This window comes from Podarcis liolepis (assembly GCF_965112155.1).
Source record: "Podarcis liolepis genome assembly, chromosome: 12".
NCBI classification, from domain to species: Eukaryota; Metazoa; Chordata; class Lepidosauria; order Squamata; family Lacertidae; genus Podarcis; species Podarcis liolepis.
The window spans coordinates 48493404-48504857 of record NC_139563.1 but is presented as its reverse complement, the minus strand read 5'-3'; the positions used below and the strand labels follow the sequence as shown (position 1 = coordinate 48504857).

General features: G+C 47.2%; 1 protein-coding gene across 1 annotated transcript in view; it reads right to left on the bottom strand.

Annotated features, from left to right (window-relative positions):
• Positions 1-269: 269 nt before the first annotated feature.
• LOC310689946 (uncharacterized protein) overlaps positions 270-11454 on the bottom strand; it is a 37731-nt gene continuing 26546 nt past the window's right edge. The window contains exons 2-8 of the mRNA XM_083468551.1: positions 6579-6747; positions 5558-5656; positions 3296-3365; positions 2927-3125; positions 2114-2266; positions 1233-1290; positions 270-564 (exon numbers count right to left, since the gene is read on the bottom strand). Of these exons, the coding sequence (XP_083324677.1) occupies positions 457-564; positions 1233-1290; positions 2114-2266; positions 2927-3125; positions 3296-3365; positions 5558-5656; positions 6579-6746 (855 nt within the window). The 5' untranslated portion in view covers position 6747 and the 3' untranslated portion in view covers positions 270-456. The remainder of the gene's footprint in view (positions 565-1232; positions 1291-2113; positions 2267-2926; positions 3126-3295; positions 3366-5557; positions 5657-6578; positions 6748-11454) is intronic.

Below are 11454 nucleotides of genomic sequence, written 5' to 3'. Positions count from 1 at the left end.
ACCGAGGGGCAAAGGGCAGTCTGCCAATTTAATAGAGAAAATTGAGAAAAATAACATATACACTCAGCGGAAGCTGTTAAGACTTCTGAGGCATGTTCAAAAACAGAAGCATTTACTTCCGGGTTTATGGCGTTCAAAAACGAAACGTTTGTCGATGGAGACGTTCAAAAACCAAGGTACCACTGTACTTCCTTCAAAAAAGGATGCTAGGCCTTGACGCAGAACTGTCAGCCAGCAAATGGGGAGGGAAATCAACAGGCTAAACAGTCTTTTCCGTTCAGAATATGGTGGCAGGAATGATCCAGTATTTATTTTCTATTACGTTTATTACAACACATGAAAAAAGGTTAACAGGACACACTGTGGACTAGATAAAAACATTTATCTGGTTACTATCATAGAGCTTCTTGGATCTCCCTAGTCCGTTGCTGCCAGTTCCAGCTTTCTAGGTACTCCTCATCTCTCAAAAGGAGCTGGGGAATGAACAACCAAAGGATGGAGGGGACGCAACACTCGGTCCATACCAAGCTCTCCACTGGCCATCTGGGAAAGGATCCCATCCACCTAAATGAAAAGAAAAGGGAAATGGGCAAAAGGTTGCCATTCACAAATGGAACAAATAATACTCTCATTCTGGCTCAAGAAAATCACCATGTTATAGTTCAGATTGGGGAAAATAAATACAGTGGTACCTCTAGTTGTGAACGGGAACAAAAATACAAAATACAGGGAACAAAATACAGGAACAAAAATACAAAATACAGGGGAAAAATACGGGAACAAAAATACAAAATACAGGGAACAAAATACGGGAACAAAAATACAAAATGATCGGCAAATGCAACCATAAAATAATTTGGCACCTTATGGTTGCAAGTTAAAATTTCTGTAGATTGCATTTTAACACAGAGTTCTTCTGTTGTTGTTGATCAAGGCTGGCAAATTATTTTGTGTGTATAAATCTTTTGCTTAGAGTGGCATACCCAGGCACATCTTTGTTGTTGATGATGCGTATTTGTCTCTTGATTTTCCTCCCAGGAACTCAAGGCCATGGACACTGTCTTCCTCTTCCCCCTTTTATCTTCCCCCAAAGCCTGTGTGGTGGACCTTTTCCTAAGCACCCTTAGCATGGATCACCTTTTTAACCACCTTTCCCGCACTGTGGCCTCTCATCCTGCTGCTGCACAACTGCATTTGTCAGATGGATGCCAGCACTGCTGCCGAGGACTCACCCTCTGGGCATAAGCCTGGTCCTCTTGGGGCTGGTACAGCTTCTTTATCTCAAAGGTCCTGCAGAGCCAGCGGAGGGTGGAAGAGAGATGTTAAGCACTAGGTAAGTGGCAGGAGGTAACCTCACTGATCTGTCCTAAGCTAACTCCTCTCTACTTAACAACAACCATTTCCAAGCAAAAAAAGGGGTGTGTGTGGAGAAGAGACCGACTTGCCATTCTGCACACAAGGTCTCAACTGTCTTGTGAAAGGAAGAGGAGCCACTAATAATAATTTAATAATAATTATATTTCATTATTTATTTATATTTATGGGCCTCCCCAGCCACTCTGGGCAGCTTCCAACAGGATATTAAAAACACACACACACACACAAATCAAACATAAAAAACTTCCCTAAACAGGGCTGCCTTCAGATGTCCTCTAAAAGTCAGACAGTTGTTTAGTTCCTTGGCATCTGATGGGAGGGTGTTCCACAGGGCAGGTGCCACTGTCGAGAAGGCCCTCTGCCTGGTTCCCTGTAATCTCACTTCTCACAGAGAGGGAGCCGCCAGAAGGCCCTCGGAGCTGGACCTCAGTGTCCGGGCTGAACAATGGAGGTGAAGACGCTCCTTCAGGTATACTAAGGTGTTTTCTGATCACTATTCATTTTATCTGCAGGACGTGTGTGAAAATCCAAGCTTCTCCTGGACAAAACACAGTTCTCAAGTACCAGCCTTTCTCAAACTTTGCATAGCTCATGTATCTCCCACTGTCCCATTCATCCATCCCCAAAAACCGAAACTAGAGGCACTTGATCGCTTTACTGAAAGAGTCAGGCTCCGTCATATTTCCCCTACATGCATATAGTCTGGAAAAGGCAGCTCTGTGGATTCTCTATTCACCTCCTTCTGTCTTTAGAGACGTCTCCGCCTGCAAAGAATGATGACTGAGACATACTCCCCCGAAGAAGCGTCTGGCCCTGGGACAAAGTAGCCCGGTTTCGTTTCATTTGTATTTGCAGGCATGTGGGACATCTCTTTGGCTCCTCCCTGTTCCTGTGATGGTGAAACAGGAACAGGTTAAAGGTGGAATGGGGAAGGGGATCCACAGGAAGGAGAAGAACCAGCGATACCACGCTCCTTACGGGGTCCTTGCTGCAGGATCACATTCATCCAGTGCTGTACCAACTGCACTGGCTCCCGGTGGAGTACAGGGTCAGGTTTAAGGTGCTGGTTTTGACCTTTAAAGCCCTTTGTGGCCTAGGACCCACGTACTTACAGGACCGCCTCTCCTGGTATGCCCCGTAGAGGACCTTAAGGTCCTCAAATGACAACACTTCGGAGGTCCCAAGCTGCAAAGTGGTTAGATTGGTCCACGGCCTTTTCAGTACTGGCCCCGACTTGGTGGAATGCTCTGTCACAAGAGACTAGGGCCCTGTGGGACTTGACATCTTTCCGCAGGGCCTGCAAGACAGAGCTGTTCCACCTGGCCTTTGGTTTGGACTCAGTCTGACCCTTATGTTTCCCTCCCCTTACGGTTTTGATCTATGGGCTACTTTTTAAACGAGGCTGCATTTTAAATTGCATTTTAACCTGTATTTTAAATTGGTCCTCCCCCCCCTTATGTTTTTATTGTAATTTTACTGGTGTTAGCCGCCCTGAGCCTGGCTCTGGCTGGGGAGGGCGGGGTATAAATAAATTTATTATGATTATTACCTGAGCACACAGCTCTCACAGATGTAGTTGTCGGAGAAGCCATCAGGGACAGGGCTCGTGAGCGGGGTCAGGTGAAAGGGGACAATGTCCTCCCCATCCTGGACGCACACAGAACCTCCGCGGAGCAACAGAGGAGCCCAGCTGGACACAGGGTGGTACAGCACCATGCCGTGAACCACGCACCAACCATGGATAACATCTGAAAAAAAGGAAAAGTAGGGCCGGCTTAACCTTGCCCATCTCGGCAGGCCTGCCTTCACTGATATTCTTCAAACCCCGTTCTGCACAGCCTCAGAGTCCTCCCACCAGTCTGCTTTTATTTTCAAGACTTACGTAGAGCCCCTTCCTTAAAAAACAACAACTAGTCACCTGCTTTCTCTGCAGAGGGCTCAGTTTTTACATCCTTGGCCAGGTCCAGAGGAGGGACTGTCAGAGGGGTCTGGAAGGGGGTGTGTGTGTTAAGAGTTAGTGACAGTTCAGCTTCACCCCTTCACTCCCAACTTTATGCCTTCCCTTATCCCCTACAACCATTCACCCCATTGCTCCCCCATGACTAAAATTTCCCCTTTTTCTTTGCACTATTTTGGACACTTTATCATATGGTTACCAGATTTTTTTCAATGAATCCGGGGACACTTTTTTTTGGGAAGCTGAGTAGCAACAGGGAGTCAGTAGTGGGGATGGTGAGGCAAAAGATCCTGGGCCCAAGCACACATGCATACAGTGGTGCCCTGCAAGACGAATGCCTCGCAAGACGGAAAACCCGCTAGACGAAAGGGTTTTCCGTTTTGGAGGTGCTTCGCAAAACGAATTTCCTATGGGCTTGCTTCGCAAGACGAAAATGTCTTGCGAGTTCCTGCTGGTTTTTTTTCCTTACCCCCCCCTTTTTCCCAAGCCGCTAAGCCGCTTATCAGCTGATTTTAAGCCGCTAAGCCGCTTAACAGCTGATCCGCTAAGCCGCTTATCAGCTGATCCGCTAAGCCGCTAAACAGCTGATCCCCTAAGCCGCTAATCAGCTGATCCACTAAGCTGCTAAACCGCTTATCAGCTGATCTGCTAAGCCCGCTAAGCCGCTAATAGCGCTAATCCGCTAATGGGCTTGCTTCGCAAGACGAAAAAACCGCAAGATGAAGAGACTCGCGGAACGGATTCTTTTCGTCTTACGAGGCACCACTGTATTGTATGAAGGTGCAAAGCCCTTCTTTTGCACCCTGTGAAACACATATGCACAGAGTTTTTTAAAAGCTGGGGAACGGCTGCCCACCTGCAACTCCCGAGTCTCCCCCGATCAGTCAAAACAAAGGGGGCATGAGATCTGTACTGCTGGACGTCCCCGGTTCCCCTTCAGCAGTGGCAGCAGCGGCGGTAGTCAGCAGCCTGGAGTCAGCCTGGTAGCGCAGTTGGCTCTGGCTGGCGTCAGGAGCTGCTTGCTGCTGTGGCGCCTGCCAGTTTGCCTCCGGGAAGTCTCCATAGTTTGTGCACAACACATCATAGGGGGACTTCTGGCGAGGAAAAATGGCGGGCACCATGGCAGCGAGCAGCAAGCAGCTCTTGAAGCCAGCCAGAGCCAACTGTGCTACTAGGCTGGCTCCGGGCTGCTGAGGCTGCCGCTGCCACGTTTCCTGGGGACAGATTTGCAAATCTGGGGACATTCCGGGGATGAAATTTGTCCAGGGACAGATTTGCAAATCCAGGGACTGTCCCCGGAACCAGGGATGTCTGGTAACCCTACTTTTATCAGTCCCTTTCTACTCCCTTCAGCTTTGTTCCACCTCAGAGGTAGGGTACCTTCGGCCTACGGGCCAATCCTGGCCCGCTAGGAGTTCAGTTTAGCTTGCAAGGCCATTTCCCCCGAGCCACACCCATCTGTCAATCAACTGATGTACGGCAGTTGATGGGCAAGTTCAATTCTGCACATGCGGCCAAAACTTTGCTGGCCTTTGGCTTGCCAAGCCGAGGCCTGCAATGGCACTTGTTCCGAGGTTAACTCCGCAGATGAGCCTATGGTTCCTTACAATGCACCTTGGAAACCCCACAGAAGGCATTTTGACAAGCAGGATAACCCACCTGTCAATCATGTAACCCTTCTCTGCATTGCTCCTAAAGGTTTAGGTTGCTGCACACTGCCTTGACCTGATGTTTTCCAAGGGGGTGGTTTATAAATACTTTTCCAGATAAAATAAACAAAGTCACAATGATGTCAGGTGCTTGACTGGTGGGATGTCTCAGCCACCAGTCAAATTTGGCCTGTAGGGAGGAGTCAGATAAAGATCTTGCCCTAAGAGCCAAGAAGGTTCCTCACCCCATCTTCTACCTCCACTGTTAGAGGCAGTTTGCCTCTAGACACCAGTTGCTTGGAACTGCAGCTTGGGAGAGTGCTGTTGGACTCACATCTTGCTTTTGAGCTTCCCATTGACATCTGGGTTGTCCAACAGAGTGCTGGACAAAATGGGCCTTTAGCTTGACCCAGCAGGGTTCTTCTTATGTTCCATACCCCTAATTTTCTTATCCCACCCAGAAATCAGGATCTTATTTCTAACATAGACTTGCATTTCTCCACTCCATCAGTGGCTGATCTATGCAGCATATGGATATCTGAGTCCCCGCCATCTTTGACCTGGAGCTACTTACCTCAGGATCATGGAGAGTCACGTCAGTCTTACTTGTTTCTTCCGCTCTCGGCTCAGGGTCTCTGTGAAAGGCTTTCAGCCTTTCCACAAGTTCTGCATTCTGGGCAGCGGGGTGGGGTCGGGGATGGGTGGAGAGAGGGAAATAAGTATTTAACCCTAGATCTGGGCCAGTTCCAGGTTTGAGACATTCCTGGGCACAGTGGAAGGCTTGCCTGGCAAGAGAGGCTTAGTAGCACTGGGAGCTGTCAGCTCCCCACAATGCCACATCGTGGAAAATAAATATGGCGGCTAGTTCCACCTACTGAGGAGGGAAAAGAGCATACTGTATGTCAGTGTTGGGCTGTGACTGGGCATTCGGCTCCCAACCCCTGTTCAATAATGCCAGGTAAATGATGCCAGTCTATTTATCAGGGATCTTTGGGTTAAGGACTATTTTAAAATATATTATTAACAGCTGCAAAGCACAGGTGATTTTCTAAGTTCTGCACATAAGCTGAAATATAAGACAGACCCTGACCACAGGTTAATAATTTAACAGACAGAATACCAAAGGAAATAAGGAATAGGTAAGTGGAAAGCAACCTTTGGAGTAGCTGCTCACTGTTACTATTAATTTACTACTCATCTTCCTCACACACATCTGAAGGTGTTGTACAAGACACAATAAAAACAACTAAGAGGCAGCAGAAATATTTAAGAAAATAATGTAATGGAAATATATGGCCAAAACCCATTCATCCAGCTGGAAAAGCATGTCGGAACACAAAATGTCTTTACTTATTAGCAGCTAGATATCACCACAAAAGGTATTCTGCTTTAGGCTGAGAGAATGGCAGCTGCTGCTTGTGAATAGACAGGGCTTCCTGGACTGAGAAAAGAAGATTTCCTTCATCACTGTTCACAATGAGGATCTAACCAAACAGAAATTTGGAAATGTGCAGTCTCTTTTCCCACTTAACTTCCAATAGTGGGATGAGGACAGGGCAGGAAGTTCGGTATGAACTGCGGCGGCGTCCCCTCACCTTCCCTGTAGCACGAAGCCCAAACTTCTTACACCACTGTTGCAATTCCGTCCTTTTCAAGGTGTTGTAATCCAAGGAAGGAGAACCACACGAAGAGTCCCCCTTGATCCTCATTTCTGGAGGAGTCTTGGATGCCAATTTGACAACTCTGCGGCTCTTTCGAGACATCCTAAGCCAAGAGAAAGAGAGAGAAAGAGAGGGAAATAGCATTGCGAGCCTCCATCTCTCCTCATCCAAGGTGGTCAGCATAAGGCAGCCTTTCTCAAGCTCAGGTCCTCAGATGTTGTTGGACTACCCAACATCCTTAGCTAGCAGAACCAGCGGTCAGGGGCATAGCCAGGATTTTGCTTGGGGGGGGGTAGAGCCGAGCTATCTGCAATGTGACTGGTCAGTTAGTTAAATATTTTTATTTATTTACTGGATCTGTCCCCCCTTTCCCTCTGGCTAGGCCTGTGGTTCCCAACATTGGGCACGTGCCCCACAGGGGGGCAATTTGATTTGGGGGGGGGCAATTTGAGAATGAGTTATTAACAGTAAATGGCCTTTTAGGCTTCCTCCACGTGAACAGGAATTCACTTTTTGAATAATAAGAATTATATGTCACAAGGGAGGGGGTATTAGGATTTTAGAGATGCTTAGGTGGGACATGGCCAAAAAAAAATATATGTGGGGAACCACCCATGCTAGCAGTCGGGGATGATGGGAACTGTAGTCTAACGGTGCTGTGGGTTAAAACACAGAGCCTAGGACTTGCCGATCAGAAGGTCGACGGTTCAAATTCCCACGACGGGGTGAGCTCCCATTGCTCGGTCCCTGCTCCTGCCAACCTAGCAGTTCGAAAGCACCTCAAAGTGCAAGTAGATAAATAGGTACCGCTCCGGCGGGAAGGTAAACGGCGTTTCCGTGTGCTGCTCTGGTTCGCCAGAAGCGGCTTAGTCATGCTGGCCACTTGACCCAGAAGCTGTACGCCGGCTCCCTCGGCCAATAAAGCAAGATGAGCGCCGCAACCCCAGAGTTGGTCATGGCAGGACCTAACGGTCAGGGCTCCCTTTACCTTTACATTATACACACACACACACACACACATATATATATATATATATATATATATATATGTTTTCGTAGATTTTCACGGGTACAGGAATGCAGGTTTTGGTGTCCTCGGGTGTCTTCCCGTGTAAAAGTTGGGGTGTCTAGGCGACGTTTCGACGAGGTCTCACTCGTCATCTTCAGGCTGGTGCTTTCGGCTTCTTGTTACTGGAACAGAGCGGGATCTCAGTGTTTGAGTTCCTATAAATACTGTAGAGGGGTGTGGTGTATTGCCTCAAAAGTTCTGGGCAGAGGGGAAGTTCCCAGGCTAGTGTTCTTTTCTTCTTTTGTTCCTTAATTACTTGAGGGATATCTTGAGTGATTTCTTGAGTGATATTCTGAGTACCACTTAGGTGGGTCATTAGGTGTGGATTAGTTGCTAAAGCCTTCGTGTCTTGACCTCTTGAATTTGTGAAGAGTTTTTCTGGGAAGATGGCTGTACTGTACTTAGTTGTGCTTTGGCTTGGCTTCGTGTATAGGGGCGAGCTGTGGTTTTGTGCCCTGTGCCAGCCAGATCTGTGTAGGGATTGCAGGGGGGTGCAGCATCCGGAGGTGCCACTATGGTTTGGTTACTGGATGGTGTCTGTAATTTATCTGTGGAGAGGGTCTGGGTTTGGGTCTGGTGTGGTTGATTGGTGGTGGCGTTCTGTGTGCCTCTGGATCTGGTGTCGGTTTTTGTGGGGAGGGCTAATTTCCAGATGTCTGGCAGGCGGGACGTGTCGTCACGCTTGTTCATGTTGTGAGGGTGTTTCTCTATCTCGATGGCTTCCATGATTATTCTCTTGTGGTGATGTTCCATGTTAAAGAGCAATTTGGAATCTGCAAAATTAATTTCGTGTCCTGTTTCTTTCATGTGTTGGAAAAGAGAGGAAGATTTTTCTTCTTTTTTGACGGCATTCTTGTGTTCTGCGATACGTGCATTTATTCGTCTGTTTGTTTGTCCAATGTACGTGGCTGGGCAGACTTTGCAGGGTATTTCATAGACCCCTTGGTTTTCCAACTGGATTTTATCTTTGGGGTTTCTGAGGATATTGGCTATTTTTTGGTTGGTGCAAAAGGCTGTTTTGATATTGTGTTTATGGAGGATTTTGCTAATTTTATCTGTAGTGCCCTTGATATAAGGAAGGAGGGCCATGCCATTGTTTTCTTCCGTGTCTTGGTTTTTGGGGGGTGTTTCTTTTTGGATTAGCTTCTTAACCCTGTTTTGCTGGTATCCATTGGCGATTAACACATTTGAGAGATTCTGTAACTCAGTTGTCAAGTGGTCTTTGTCAGCCAGGCGTTTGGTTCTGGAGATGAGGGTCTTGGCTACGGAGTTTATTTGTGCAGGGTGGTGGTGTGATTGAGCATGTAAGTAGCGGTTGGTGTGTGTTTTTTTCCGGTAGATAGTGTGTCCTAGGGAGCCATCAGGTTTTTTGTAGATTAGGACGTCCAGGAAGGGAAGCTGGTTGTTGGCTTCTATTTCCATAGTGAATTGTATTTTGGGGTGTAGGCTGTTGAGATGTGTGAGGAAGCTATCTAGTTTTTCTTTCCCGTGTGGCCAAATTACAAAGGTGTCGTCAACATATCTGAGCCAAAGTTTGGGTTTGTGTTCTGACTTGTCTAAAGCATTGGTTTCAAAGTGTTCCATGTACAGATTTGCGATGACCGGTGAGAGGGGTGATCCCATAGGTGCTCCTTCTATCTGTTTGTATCTTTGTCCATTGTGGATGAAGTACGTGTTGGTTAGGCAGTGGTTGGTCAGGTCCAGGATGTATTCGGGGGGATTGTATTTGTTTTGAATGGCTGTCAAGGCTTCATTAATGGGCACTTGTGTGAAGAGAGATACAACATCGAAGCTCACAAGTAGGTCATCGGGATGTAGGTTTTGCTTCTTTATTGTTTCTATGAACTGGAAGGAGTTTGTAACGTGTGAAGAGATGGATTCTGCATAGGGCTGAAGTTGCTTAGCGAGAAATTTAGCGAGATTTTGTAGAGGTGAGCCTATGGAGCTGACTATTGGTCTGAGTGGTGTTCCTTCTTTGTGTATCTTGGGGAGGCCGTAGAGTTTGGGGCATCTGGATGATTTTTCTCTGGGGATGATTCTTAGCTGGATTTCTTCACTGATAGGAGATGCTTTTATTTTGGATTTGGTGGTTTTTTCCAGATAGGTGGTGGGATCTGTTTTTATAGGTTGGTAGGTAGGGTCTTGGAGTAGATTTGATAGTTTTGCTTGGTAGTCCGATGTGTTCATCACAACAGTGGCATTACCTTTGTCTGCTGGGAGAATGATTATGTTGCAAAATCCTCCATAAACACAATATCAAAACAGCCTTTTGCACCAACCAAAAAATAGCCAATATCCTCAGAAACCCCAAAGATAAAATCCAGTTGGAAAACCAAGGGGTCTATGAAATACCCTGCAAAGTCTGCCCAGCCACGTACATTGGACAAACAAACAGACGAATAAATGCACGTATCGCAGAACACAAGAATGCCGTCAAAAAAGAAGAAAAATCTTCCTCTCTTTTCCAACACATGAAAGAAACAGGACACGAAATTAATTTTGCAGATTCCAAATTGCTCTTTAACATGGAACATCACCACAAGAGAATAATCATGGAAGCCATCGAGATAGAGAAACACCCTCACAACATGAACAAGCGTGACGACACGTCCCGCCTGCCAGACATCTGGAAATTAGCCCTCCCCACAAAAACCGACACCAGATCCAGAGGCACACAGAACGCCACCACCAATCAACCACACCAGACCCAAACCCAGACCCTCTCCACAGATAAATTACAGACACCATCCAGTAACCAAACCATAGTGGCACCTCCGGATGCTGCACCCCCCTGCAATCCCTACACAGATCTGGCTGGCACAGGGCACAAAACCACAGCTCGCCCCTATACACGAAGCCAAGCCAAAGCACAACTAAGTACAGTACAGCCATCTTCCCAGAAAAACTCTTCACAAATTCAAGAGGTCAAGACACGAAGGCTTTAGCAACTAATCCACACCTAATGACCCACCTAAGTGGTACTCAGAATATCACTCAAGAAATCACTCAAGATATCCCTCAAGTAATTAAGGAACAAAAGAAGAAAAGAACACTAGCCTGGGAACTTCCCCTCTGCCCAGAACTTTTGAGGCAATACACCACACCCCTCTACAGTATTTATAGGAACTCAAACACTGAGATCCCGCTCTGTTCCAGTAACAAGAAGCCGAAAGCACCAGCCTGAAGATGACGAGTGAGACCTCGTCGAAACGTCGCCTAGACACCCCAACTTTTACACGGGAAGACACCCGAGGACACCAAAACCTGCATATATATATATATATATATATATGGAACATACAGCATCTGCTGCATCTGGACCTAATGGTCAGGGGTCCCTTTACCTATACGGGGGACATGGCCAAAAAATATATGTTGGGAACCACCCATGCTAGCAGTCGGGGATGATGGGAATTGTAGTCTAACAACATCTGGGGACCCAAACTTGAGAAAAGCTGGTACCATGAGCACAACCAGGATTTTGTTGTGCGGGGGGGGGGGGGCAGAATCTTATATTTGTATTGATTTGTATTGATTGGAAGAGAGGGCAGCTGCCCCCTGGCTGGTATGAGGCGCCGCCGAAATACAATTCTCACTATCTCTGATCAGGGGAAATGCGATCTCCACAACACACCAAGGAGGAAAAGCACGTATGCTTCCGCCCCACCCGTCAACTCACCTGGCGCCCGGCGCCGCCTCTCCCTGCGAAACGCTCCGCAGCGGCCGGAACCTCCTTTTTCA